At 48.1% G+C, this 13871-nt stretch overlaps 1 protein-coding gene across 4 annotated transcripts in view; it reads right to left on the reverse strand.

Annotated features, from left to right (window-relative positions):
• Nucleotides 1-5033: 5033 nt before the first annotated feature.
• The window catches only part of dennd5b (DENN domain containing 5B), a 173048-nt gene continuing 164210 nt past the window's right edge, over nt 5034-13871 (reverse strand). For all 4 annotated transcript variants that reach the window (XM_033037717.1, XM_033037715.1, XM_033037716.1 and 1 more), the window contains 3 exons: nt 12928-13054; nt 8614-8794; nt 5034-5486 (listed from right to left, as the gene is read on the reverse strand). In XM_033037717.1, the coding sequence (XP_032893608.1) occupies nt 5303-5486; nt 8614-8794; nt 12928-13054 (492 nt within the window). In that variant the 3' untranslated portion in view covers nt 5034-5302. The remainder of the gene's footprint in view (nt 5487-8613; nt 8795-12927; nt 13055-13871) is intronic.

Here is a 13871-nt window from a genome sequence, read left to right on the forward strand (position 1 = left end):
ACGTGATTTGTGAAGCAGTCTGAAAGTACAATTTGCTAATATGTAGAGTAACCTTCAATAAATAACAGGACAAAGAATGTTACTCAAAGAGCAAACAGAACATGGAAGTCAGAAGCATATGCAATAATGAACATGGCTTGTACACACGAGAGGAGAACTGAAAGTGTTCATGTTAGAGAAAGATGCACTGACATGGTGAAGTAAACCAGGATGTGAGGAGACTGGTGGTGACAAACCCTGCTATCATCCCATTGAGACAAACTGCTCATTCTATGCTGGTACATTGCTCTACATAAAACTAATACGATACCCAATGATTCCCAAGTTAATTTTGATAACTGGTCAGCAACCCAGCATAGCACCAGCTGAGGTAACACAACGAGAAACTATCTGCCAAGCCCTTTGCAGGTGAAGTCTCACCACCCATCCATGGCTAGATTCAATGCTCTTCCCCGGCGTGCTGTCATGGCAAGGCTCACCGCTGTCCTGGGTTGTCATAAAAAGCCAGTTCAGCTGCCCTCCCACACAATTTACAGGATTCTCATAGACACACACACACACACACCCCTACAGAAATAAATTACAACTTCAGATGTTCTTGATCATGTTGATCATGTTCCCCTTCATCTCGCCCTTCAACAATTTGTACTTTGCATTTTGTCTTGACCTTCTGACTCACCCTGTGGGGAATTGCTTCCCCCGAGAGCAAAGGTGTCTCAGCCAGATTGGTGACTACTTACCACACAGGGGGCTGGTAAGTCCTTGGTGATATGACCATGGTTAGTTTCACAGGCAAAGCTGGGTCTGTCCACATGTGTACTCACACACACACACATACAGAAGGGCGGCATGGTGGCACAGCGGTAGTGTTGCTGCCTTACAGTGCTTGCAGCGCCAGAGACAGGGTTCGATCCCGACTATGGGTGCTGTCTGTACGGAGTTTGTACGTTCTCCCCGTGACAGTGTGGGCTTTCTCCGAGATCTTCAGTTTCCTCCCAAAATCCGCTGGTTTGTAGGTTAATGGGTTTGGTTATAATGTAAAATTGCCTTTTGTGTGTGTAGGATAGTGTTAATGTGCGGGGATTGTATTCGGCGTGGACTCGGTGGGCCGAAGGGCCTGTTTCCACGCTGTATCTCTAAACTAAATATACACACCCACACAACCCTGTTGTCACCTGCAAGAGGAGGTCTAGCCGATTTATCTGCCTTAGTCCACTTGCAATAGAGGGAAGGCAGAGTCCAGCTGTAGTTGGGCGCTGAAGCCAGACTCAGTGAACATCACATCCCACGGACTGTGATACACAGAGTTGAACTGAATGGTGGACGCATCACTGAACACTGGTCCAGAATGTGTTTGGTTCTGCTTTCCGTATCAAAAAGGGTGCAGTTTAGTTTAGTTTAGTTTAGTTTAGAGATACAGCACAGAAACAGGCCGTTCGGACCACCAAGTACGTGCCATCCAGCGATCCCTGCACAATAGTATAATCGTACACCCACAAGGGACAATTTACAATTTGACCAAGCCAATTAACCTACAAACCTGCATGTCTTTGGAGTGTGGGAGGAAACCGGAGCAACCAGAGAAAACCTGTGCAGGTCACGGGGAGAACGTACAAACTCTGTACAGACAGCACCTGTAGTGATGATCGAACCTGGGTCTCTGGCGCTGTTAGGCAGCAAGTCTACCGTTGCACCACCGTGCTGCCCCTGCTAAGCAGGTTTCCGCCAAACATCTTACCTATTACTGTTTTTAGATATTCTGATAACGTGCCTTAAATTCTTTTTAATTGCCACTAACATGCCAACGTCCGTGGCTAGTGGCACCACTGAGTCTTTGAACGTGGGACTGAAGCTCTGTAACGATGGGACACCATGGGCACAGGTCAATGTGAGGAAGTGCATATCCACGCATTGCTCCTGCTCCCGATAGCTGCAGCTTCAAGCATTTTCAAGCTGAGCTGCCAACACTAATTATCCCCGATGGTCTCACCTCCCTCCTCTCCCCACACTTGCCCCAGCCACGGTATTCCTGCAGATTATGTTAAAATAAACTGAAAGAAATATGTGACTTTTACCACACTTAGTTATTCTTTCTTTAGGAGTCACTTACAGCAGTATCCAGGCAAGGCAATTCCTGGACAGTCATGGATGAACTGATGGAGTTGACAATAAGGCAAGGCCAATTTTTGACAGACCATTATAGTCTACTTAGCCGGATTCCTTTAGATCACGTTTGGAGTTTGGGAAGGCCAATAGGTTACTTCAGTACATAACCTTATTAAAAATGAATAATTGAGGCGTTTTCAAAGGCCAGGTCTATACTCCTATCCCTTGAAGTGTGGGCAGGTATGAATGGAGCCACTGGTATCCTCTGATACGATGGTCCGGATCACCGACAGATCTTAACTTCATCCAAAAACAAGAGTACTAGATGAAATGAATAGCGGAATATCTTCAATGGAAAGCTGATTGGTTTGGGCCTTGTGGTTTGCCGTCCTGAGTTCCTCCTCAACGCAGGCATGTACAGAGTGACACAAAGTGTGAGTTGAGGTAGCTGAGGCAGGTACTATCGCAACGTTTAAGAAACATTTAGACAGGTACATGGATAGGACAGGTTTAGAGGGATATATGGACCAAACGCAGGCAGGTGGGACTAGAGTAGATGGGACATGTTGGCCTATGTGGGCAAGTTGGGCCGAGGAGCCTGCTTCCATGCTGAAAGACTCAATAATTCTATTACTCTAAATGTTTTCTGCTGCACTGTGCTGGAGTGACTCAGCGGGTCGGGCAGTATCTCCGGAGAACATGGATAGGTGATGTTTCGGGTTGAGACTCTTCTTCAGACTGGTTTCCAGAGATGCTGCCCGACCTGCTGAGTTACTCCAGCACTTTGTGTCCTTTTGTGCATTAATCAGCATCTGCAGTTCTTTGTTTTTACATGTACAGAGTGTGCAGACTCGTCTGTTCGAAGCTGAATCGTGGGATTACAGCCCACAGGACATTCTCGGGACAGTGGGAGTGAGGGACTGCACTCCCTTATAGCCTTGTGATCAAAAACACAGGAACAAAAAAAAAAAGAGGCCCATATCATCAAATGCAACTGGAATTCCTCCCAGCACAGAGATTCCTTGCCTTTAGTATTCAGTTATCTCTCCAAAGACAACGACTGAAATGGGGGGGGGGGGGGAGATACTCATCCTCTGGAACCATGAGGCACATTAACATTAGAGTTCAGGGCCCTTTATAGTAATTAAAGTGCTCTGTTTGCAACAGTTACAGGATTTTTTTCCTCCAGTCCCAGCCTTTTCTGTTTGTTACAGGTACAGCTCTTGATAAATACAGATTTTTTTCAAGAACGGGAATACCGATTCTCCTCCCCACCCACAAACCTTCTACTCCCACTTTCCACCCTTGTGGCAACCCGGACCATCGACTTGTTACAACCAGTCACTCTGGGGAGCAGGTTAATTTCAGGGCATGGCTGGTATATGGGTGTCAGGGTTATGGGGAGAAGGCAGGAGAATGGGATTAGGAGGGGAAGGTAGATCAGTCATGATTGAATGGCAGAGTACACTTGATGGGCCGAATGGCCTAATTCTGCTCCTATCACTTATGAACGTATACTCTTACTATGGAATATTGCTGTGCAGTTTAGCCAAAGGAGGTGGCAGGAGGGAAGGGCAATCTCTGATTCTCCCTCACTTAGTGGGCGGGGAGACAGGGGAACAAAGGCTCTATTTCAAGGACACACACTTCCCTCCCGACCCAACTATCGTCAAATTGAAACAGCATCAAGTTTCAGTCAAGAAGTAATCAAAATATGATCGAGTATTTTTTTTGGTCGCGCTCAGGTGGGTTTTGACAGTAAGCAAGGCTGCAAGTAGCATTGAGTAGACCCACATACCCTAGAGCTCCTGTCCCACTTAGAAGACCTAAACAGCAACCTCTGGTGACCTTGCCCGCCACCCAAGGTTTCCATGAGGTCACCGGAGGTTTTGGTCACTCTCCCTAATGGTCGAAAGTGGTTTTACGTGTGGTCGAGGCCTCATCTAGGTTGCTGCTATTTTTTCATCATGATTAAAACTGGCCTTGACTAAAAATAGGTTGCCGTTTTAAAAATCGATATTTTTTTAGTCGTAGGTCTAGTCGAAGCCGGCTTTCTTCATAGACGAGGAAGGTTTTCAACATATGCGTGGGAGGTGGTAGGAGGTTGCAGGTCACCTCGACCTTGATTTTTTTTTGGATGGCGGGCAAGGTCACCTGTTTAGGTCTCCTAAGTGGGACAGGGGCTTAAGACACCTCTCCTCAAAACACTGGGCTCCTCCACCAGTCACCCCCGCACTTGCATGTGGGTGAACTTGCAGTCTCCCTGCGGTGCAGAAGGGGGACAGACGTCAGTAGTGAATTATCCAGCGGTCTTACAGATATCTTTTTAAGCTGTTGTGGAGGATCAGTAGTGAGCAAACGAGAGAGGAACGGCAGAGAGAAGTAGCAGACAGGGAGCCACCAGGGCAATGCAACTAACGTATTTGGACTCGTGGGACACAGGAGAGACACGATCAAAACAGAGGGATGTGTGAAATCCATACTCTCAACACACTCCACAGCCCCCCGAAGGGATTCAGAGGTTTTCTTCAGTTTACCCGCAAAATAAAAAGGAACAGAATATTTACACAGACAGGGTACAAATAAAGGGAGGCAAACTCCCCGTGGAATATTCTAAACCAACTACGTTTTAAACCAGTAGGTTCTGGTGAACAGCTGACAGTGTAATCACTTCTTGGTAAAGGTACAATTTATTTACACACATCCAACAGGCAAAAATACTCTTCATTATCTATGTGACTTCTGTATAACGCAATCAATACTATTTTCTTCTGCCAGGGTCGACTGGCGTGACCTTTAGGCAGAAGATAGACAGAAAATGCGGGAGTAACTCAGCGGGTCGGGCAGCTCCTCTGGAGAAAAGGAATAGGTGAGGTTTCAGGTCAAGACCCTTCTTCAGATCCTTCCACAGTCTGAGGAAGGGGCTCGACCTGAAACGTCACCTATTCCATTTCTCCGGAGATGCTGCCTGACCCGCTGAGTTACTCCAGCCATTTGTGTCCATCTTCGGTGTAAACCAGCATCAGCAGCTCCTTCCTACACAATGACCTTTCGGCAGTTGGTTTGTTGTCCGCCCCCATTCAGTGTCTCATGGTCAGTCGTCATGTCATGGCGTGGCGGATCGGAGGCCCCTCCCCACACAACATGTCGGGCGGGGGTGGTGGGGAAGGGTTTCCCGCCTCTGGGAAAGCCAACGCTACACGTCGATGCCCTTGACCAGCGAGGTCTCCAGCGTGATGTTGAAGTCGTGCAGTGTCTGGAGGACACGGATCAGCGTGTTGACGGTGGCGCGGTCACGGAGCAGGGCGCAATCCTCGTACATCCTGGAGATGACCGGGCACTCTGCCAGCAACGGGATCCACTGGTGGAGCAGATGATCCCTGCGTCGGAGAGAGAGGGAGGAATGAACAAAGAGCAAAGAGAGGGAATGAACAAACCAACATCACTGCACATCTCCCATTGTTGTCTTTCTGTCCTGGGCCTCCTCCATTGACAGAGCGAGGCCCAGCGCAAATTGGAGGAACAACACCTCATATTTCACTTGGGCAGCTTACATCCCACCCCAGCAGTCTGAATATTGACTTCTCTAACTTCAAGTAACCCTTGCCTTCCCTCTCTCTCCATCCCTCCCCCCTTCCCAATTCTCCAACTAGTCTGACCTTGTTTACATTGTATCGATTTGCTTTGTTGTTACATTCTCCTAGCTAACATTGATCTATTCCACATGTTCCTTGATCTCCACACCCTTTGTCTCGTTTTCACACCTTACACTTCCTTATCTCTGTATCTCCCTCTCCCCTGACTCAGTCAGAAGAATGGTCTTGACCCGAATCATCACCCATTCCTCCTATCCAGAGATGTGACCTGTCCCACTGAGTTACGTGTTGCGTCTATCCCCTTATTAACTCCTGCTGCTCCACACTCTGGTCGAACTGGACCACTGGAAGTAGATTCGAAAATGAAATTATCGTCATGTCTCTGTGGCCTGCAGCTGTGCATTCCTCCATTCCCCAACCCTCTTCCACATCCACTTGTTTGCCTGCTGTTGGCAGCCACTCTGATCGTGACTACGAGTGCTGTCTGTACATAGTTTATACGGTCTCCCTGCGACTGTGTGGGCTTTCCCCCAGTGCTCCGGTTTCATCCATTCCAAAGACGTACAGGTTTGCAGGTTAATTGGCTTTGGTAGAAACAAATTTGTAAACTGCTGTTAGGGGGTGCCCGCTGGTCGGTGTGGACTCAGTGGGCCAAAGGGCCCGTTTCCATGCTGTATCTCTAAAGTCTAAAGTTATCCAAGCCCATTACTTTGAAAATCATTCTCTGAACCTCTCCGCCATCTCTTCTCCCCATCTTCCTTCAGACATCCATGGAGCCCAGTGCTTTGATCAGACATTGGCCCAATGTCTCCTCCTTTGCTTTGGTGCCAATTGTGGTAAAATTCGCTCCATAGATGCTGTTGCACCCGCTGAGTTTCCCCAGCAATTTTGTGTACCTGTGGTAAAATGATTGTTCCTGAGAGATTTGCCTGAGGGTGGAACCATGTTAATAGTACAGCATAACATTGGATGCTGTCTGTGGTCGTGTGGGCACTCTCGCTTTTCAGATTTAGTTTAGTTTAGCTTAGTTTAGAGACACAGCATTGAAACAGGCCCTTCGGCCCACCAAGTCTGCGCCGACCCTAGTTCTATCCTGCACAGGAGGGACAATTCACAGTTTTACCAATGCCAATTAACCTACACACCTGCACATCTTTGAAATGTCACAAGGAAATCGGAACACACGGTGAAAACCCACTCGGTCACGGGGAGAACGTATAATCTCTGTACAGGCAGCACCCGTAGTCAGGATCAAACCTGGTTCTCTGGCGTTGTTAGGCAGCAACTCTACCACTGCGCCGCCCTGAGTTGTGCCGCAAGGAACGGCCGACAGGTTTCTACTCACAGTTTCAGAGGTTGAACTGAATATTTCCCTTGCCCAGCCCTGCTGCCTCCCTTCCCTCCAAGTACCCTTGCTGAGTAAGTATCACCATTATTACCCGTGACTGCACCACACTTGGCTGCGGAGGTGGGACTATTTACAAAGGCCTTTCACGGAGATGACACTGGCCTGGTGTGTTAAATGAACCTTCCTACACGGCACAAGTCTCTGTGTTTTTGTCTAGCATTCCCCGCTTCTAATTCAAACAATGAACACTGACGGCGGGGCGGTGGCGCAGCGGTAGAGTTGCTGCCTTACAGCGGAACACGGGTTCGATCCTGACTGCGGGGTGTTGTCTATACGGAGATCGTACGTTCTCCCCCTGCCCTGCGGAAGTTTTCCTCCGGGTGCTCCGGTTTCCTCCCGCACTCCAAAGATGTACAGGTTTGTAGGTTAATCGGTTTGGTATAATTGTACTTTGTCCCCCCCAGTGTGTGTAGGATAGTGCCAGTGTTTGGGGATCGCTGGTCAGCACAGACTCGGTGGGACGAAGGTTCCTGTATCCACGCTGTATCTCTAAACTAAACTAAACTCAAACACTGAACTAAACACTGGCCACTGACAAAGGGAGAAGGGACGTCTGGTTTTGTGTGGGGTTGAGATCACTGCAGGGTGATGGGGCTGCCTTCATAGAGGCACCAAGCGAGCTGCTCGGCACTATGGAGAGATCCCGCCTGACTTCTCACTGCAGGATCCCCATGGGAATAAGTTCTTGTTCCATCTTTTTAGTTTCTTGGCTGTTCCTGCAGGACGTGAGTAACGTGGCCGTATGGAAGTGCAAACGCTTTCATAAGTTCACAAGTGATAGGAGCAGAATCAGGCCATTCGGCCCATCAAGTCTACCCCGTCATTCAATCATGGCTGATCTATCTCTCCCTCTCGACCCCATTTTCCTGCCTTTTCCCCCCCCATAGCCGTACGAATCACGCATTGTCAGGGAGAGAGAGTTAGAGACGGGGCGGAGGGAGTGGGGTGTGAGGGAGGAGGGGAGAGTGCTGATGGGGGGAGGGGTAAGGAAGGTGGGGGGGCGATGGCACGGTTGGGAGTGATCCTGCGGGTGACTGGGGAGGCCGGGAGGGGATGGTGCTGCGTCTGGGGAGGGGGGTGGGAGCGGGGAGGGAACAAGACCAGGCAAGGGATGGGGAAATGGGAGGAGGAGAGAAACCGAGGAGTGAGGGGGGGGAGGGGGGAGACCAGGGAGACAGGAGAGGGCGGGGGCAGAAACAGGAGAGGGGGAGATTGTAGGGTAGATGTGGGAGACAGATCAGAGAGGAGAGCAGCAACGATGATCACAGAGAGCAGGATTGATGGACAGAAACGATGACAGTAATGAATGAAGACATAAAGAATGCACGACACAGCGAAAGACAAGGGCAGGTTAATGGAGAGTGAGAACCATGAGCTAGATTGGGAGATGTACACACGTGGGCGCAGGGTGATGGGGAAGGGGGGAGAGTTAGGGGGGGGCACCCTCTCCTTTGAGGAGCAAGGTCTGGACCAGACGTTGTGCTGTGAGCGTGCGGCCCGTACCTGGCTCCGAGACACACGAGCAGCTGCAGCTTCCCGTCTTTCCCGATGTTCCTCGGCGCGGTGTTGATGGCGTTCACGTACTGACACAGCGATCGCGAGGTCTCCGAGCAACGTTTCCCATCCAGCAGGTTGACCTGGGACTCCTCCTCTTCGGCCGTTTCAAAGTACGTGACCGCTTTCTCTGCGTTTCAAGAGGCGGGAAAAGAATAAGAATAAGTCGCTCAGTGGACACAAAATGCTGGAGTAACTCAGCGGGTCAGGCAGCATCTCTGGAGAGAAGGAATGGGCAACGTTTCAGGTCGAGACCCTTCTTCAGGCTGATGTCAGGGAAGGGGGCGAGACAAAGATAGAATGTAGTCGGAGGCAGTAAGACTAGTGGGAGAACTGGGAAGGAGAGAGAAAGCAAGGGCTATCTGAAGTTAGAGAAGTCAATGTTCATATCGCTGGGGTGTAAACTACCCAAGCAAAATATGAGGTGCTGTTCCTCCAATTTGCGCTGGGCCTCACTCTGACAATGGAGGAGGCCCAGGACAGAAAGGTCAGAATGGGAATGGAGGGGGAGTTGAAGTGCTGTGCCACCGGGAGATCAGGTTGGTTGAGACGGACTGAGCGGAGGTGTTCAGTTCAGCGAAACCATCGCCGAGCCTGCGCTTGGTCTCACCGATGAAAGAAGCTTGGTCTCGCAGTGTAAGAAAATTATTTCTTACACAGAATAAATCGCTACTTGTCCCTCCAAAGTCATTGCAGTTAGGTCTAGTTTAGGTTACCAAGGTACAGTGAAAAGCTTTTGTCATCTTTCTACGAAACATTACTATCTAGCCATCCACAGTGTACATATACATGATAACGGGAATAACGTTTAGTGCAAGAATATGTCTATTAAAGTACGATTAAAGATAGTCTGAAAGTCTTCAATGAGATAGATAGTAGCTCAGGACTGCTCTCCAGTTGTTGACAGAATAGTTCAGTTGCCTGATAACAGCTGGGAATAAACTGTCCTTGAATGTGGAGGTGTGCCTTTTCACACTTCTATACCTCTTGCCTGATAGGAGAGGGGAGAAGAGCGAGTGGCCAGAGTGAGACTCGTCCTTGATTATGCTGCTGGCCCTGGTGTAAATGGAGTCAACGGAAGGGAGGTTGGGTTGTGTGATTTGATTTGATTTGATTCAATTTATTGTCATTGTAAATGGCCTGGGCTGCGTCCACAAGTCTCTGTGATTTTGTCGGTCTTGGATAGATCTAGAGATTGCGGTCTAGAGATGACGTATTGACCAGTTCAGACTTCAGTTTTGTTTATTGTCACGTGTACCGTGGTACAGTGAAAAGCTTTCGTTGCATGCTAACCAGTCAGCAGAAAGATAAAACAAGATTACAATCGAGCCATCTAACCATATAACCATATAACAATTACAGCACGGAAACAGGCCATCTCGGCCCTACAAGTCCGTGCCGAACAACTTTTTCCCCTTAGTCCCACCTGCCTGCACTCATACCATAACCCTCCATTCCCTTCTCATCCATATGCCTATCCAATTTATTTTTAAATGATACCAACGAACCTGCCGCCACCACTTCCACTGGAAGCTCATTCCACACCGCTACCACTCTCTGAGTAAAGAAGTTCCCCCTCATGTTACCCCTAAACTTCTGTCCCTTAATTCTGAAGTCATGTCCTCTTGTTTGAATCTTCCCTATTCTCAAAGGGAAAAGCTTGATCACATCAACTCTGTCTATCCCTCTCATCATTTTAAAGACCTCTATCAAGTCCCCTCTTAACCTTCTGCGCTCCAGAGAATAAAGACCTAACTTATTCAACCTATCTCTGTAACTTAGTTGTTGAAACCCAGGCAACATTCTAGTAAATCTCCTCTGTACTCTCTCTATTTTGTTGACATCCTTCCTATAATTATAATTTACAATGTATAGATACATAATAACGTTTAATGCAAGGTAATGCCAGCAAAGTCTGATCAAGGATAGTCCGAGGATCACCAATGAGTTAAGATAGTAGTTCAGCACTGCTCTCTGGTTGTGGTAGGATGATTCAGTTGCTTGATAACAGCTGGGAAGAAACTGTCCCTGAATCTGGAGGTGTGTGTTGGGGATTGGACTGGCTAAGGTGGGGGGGGGGGGGAGGGGGGGTCATATATAGCTGCTGGGGACCGGACTGTTCCGGGAGCTTGCTCAAGGTGGGATACCGGTGATAGAGACACCAGGAGCGTCAGCCTGCCTTCTCCTCCCACCCTACCAGGCAATGATTGTGGAATGTGGGAAGTGAGGGGAGGAGCAGTGAGAACAAGTCCATCGATGATAGAGGTAGAAGTAAGGAACAGCAGGCGCTGGTTTACCAAGGAAACTGATATATCATCTATTTTGAAAGTTTTTTTCCTCAATAAGGTCTCATGCAGGTGGAGTATTTATTCTTTCCCAGGGATATTCACCTGTATTCCACAAGATGGCGCAATGCAGCCACCTTCCATGCGAGGTCCATTATGTTTTTGATGGATAGATACAGCATGGAAACAGGCTCTTCGGCCCACTGAGTCCATGCCAACCACTGATCACTCCTTCACACTAGTCTATGTTATCCCACTTCCTCATCCATTCCCTACACACTGGGGACAATTTACAGAGACCAATTAACCAACAAACTCGAATGTCTTTGGGATGCGGGAGGAAATGCAGATGCGGTTTTACAAAAAAAAAAGACTGCTGGAGTAACTCGGCGGGCCAGGCAACATCTCAGGAAAACATCGATAGGACATGTAGGATAGAATGGATTATAGGAGGTAAAATGGGGGAATGGAGCTGATGGGGTTGCTCCAAGAGCCAGCACAGACTTCAATGGGCTGAATGAAATGTTGTTATGAAATATAAAACACAAAACGCCTCTTGGCCAAGGTCCCCAGAGGACAACTAACAGCAACTCAATAAAGTCAACGCATTCAGGAGACGGACGGCGGCTGGAACCATAAACCAACACCAAGACCTTGCATATTCTGGTGAGCCGACCATAAGTGTAGGAACGACATTCAAAGTGCAACAGGGAGGTCAGTACGATGCCGCCCCATCCACTGTGGTGGCACGGTGGTGCAGCGGTAGAATTGCTGTCTTACAGTGCCAGAGACTCGGGTTCAATCCTGACCACGGGTGCTGTCTGTGTGGAGTTTGTACATTCTCCCTGTGACCACGTGGGTTCTCCCCAGGTGCTCAAGTTTCTTCCCACACACCAAAGATGTCTAGGTTATAGATGTGTAGGTTAATTGGCTTCAATAAAGATTGCAATTTGTCCCTAGTGTGCAGGATAGTGCAAGTGTATGGGGATCACTGGTCGGCACGGACTCGAAGGGCCTGTTTCCACGCTGTATCTCTAAACTAAACTAAAGAAACCCTTCCATCAGATGGTGTAGTGCAGGCCAAATCTGATGTAAAGCGAAGGGCTATATTAATCAGATTTCAGCCTGAAGTGTTGGGGTAAGGTATGCACTATTGTGTCAGGTTAACATTGTGTGCCAGCTTTAAACTTGTGCAAATAACTAGCAAGTGTGTTAATATTAGTGCAATATGTAAAGGAAGCAGAGAGAAAGGGTTCCAGTGATTTAGTATGGGGGTGACCACGAGTATATTCCACTCTTAAACCTGATCAGGGTCTGTTCACCAATTACTATCCCCTTCTACTCTCCCCCACTATTAATACAGTGTTAAATAATGTACGGGGATCGCTGGTCAGTGCGGACTCGGTGGGCCGAAGGGACTGTTTCCAAGCTATATCTCTAAACTAAACTAATCCACAGATTAGAAGCACGTGTAACTAATCAGTTCATGTTTCTGGACTGGAAGAGGGAGAGGCCGAGGGTATTGTCCCTAAGTTCACCATGTCTGGAACCAACACAAACCAGTCACTCAACATTGCAAGGCACAGGGCGAAGTCTTCAAGCACTGAACTATTGAGGCACCTCAAGCAGAAACTGTTGTCCAGCGACTATTTGCTACTGTGCAAATTTACTATTTGCAAGAAGATGTCGCCCAACCCAGGCAACTATTTGCGTGCTAGCACAGAGGCACATCTACAATCACATATTACAATCGCCCCACACTCTTAAATCTCTACTCCCACAGCAACCTTTCTTACTTTAATTATGATCCCTTATCATCTATCTGTCCACTGTGAATGGCTCGATTGTAATCGAGTATTATCTTTCCGCTGGCTGGTTAGCTTGCAACAAAAGATTTTCACTGTACCTCGGTTTACGTGACAATAAACTAAACCGAAGCCGTGCAGCAAAGGAAGACGTCGCGGTGTCTGGCGCTCACCTAGGAAGTCCCAGATGAAGACGTTCTTCTGGAAGAGGCGCACTGACTTGAATCCGTGGTGAAAGACTTGTTCCAGCGCAGACACCAGGCCATACTCCCCACACAGCAGGATGGTCAGACTGCCTCTCTGCGGAAACACAAACAGGTGGGAGGTTTTTCAACAACGCCTACTTTGATCTCTTAGAATCAAAAGGTCATACATCACAGAAACAGGCCATTCGGCCCAACTCATTCATGTCGACCAAGATGTCCATTTGAGCTGGTCCCGTTTGTCTGCATTCGGTCCATATCCCCCTCATACTTTCCTATCATCACTGGTTCATTATTGCCACGTACACACAGCACGGTGAAATTCTATTGCACAACCACAAATGCACGGTCGCCACTGTTTAAAATTAAAAAAAAAATCATGCATCTGTCCAAATGTCCTTTAAATATTGTGAATGCACCCATCACCATCCACCGTATCAATGGCCCAGCGCTTCCAAACCCTTTCTGAAGGCAGGCCCAGCTTTACTACCATTCGATAAGAACCTGTCACGATCCTCCAGCCACATACAAGCCTGATGTTGACACAGGCCGATCTCATGTAAGGTGATGATTCTGTCCTTGGAATTACAGAGGCTTTTTGCTTTTCAACCACAATCACACTGCCAGAGCTCTGAGTACAATTTTATTTATTTTGACTTTTCTGCGAACTTTCTAGTCAAAATACCTGAATGTTATACAAGCTCTGGTATCTGTGCAACCCCATCCCATGTTTCTTTACTTTAGACTTTAGAGAAACAACGTGGGAACAGGCCCTTCGACCCATCGACCCCATGCCATTCAGCGATCACCCTGTACACCAGCACTATCCTACACACACTAGAGACAATTCTTTTCCAATTTTACAAGCCAATTACCCTACAAACATGTACGTTTTTGTAGCATGGGAGAAAACC

Source organism: Amblyraja radiata, chromosome 19 (genome assembly GCF_010909765.2).
Source record: "Amblyraja radiata isolate CabotCenter1 chromosome 19, sAmbRad1.1.pri, whole genome shotgun sequence".
NCBI classification, from domain to species: domain Eukaryota; kingdom Metazoa; phylum Chordata; class Chondrichthyes; order Rajiformes; family Rajidae; genus Amblyraja; species Amblyraja radiata.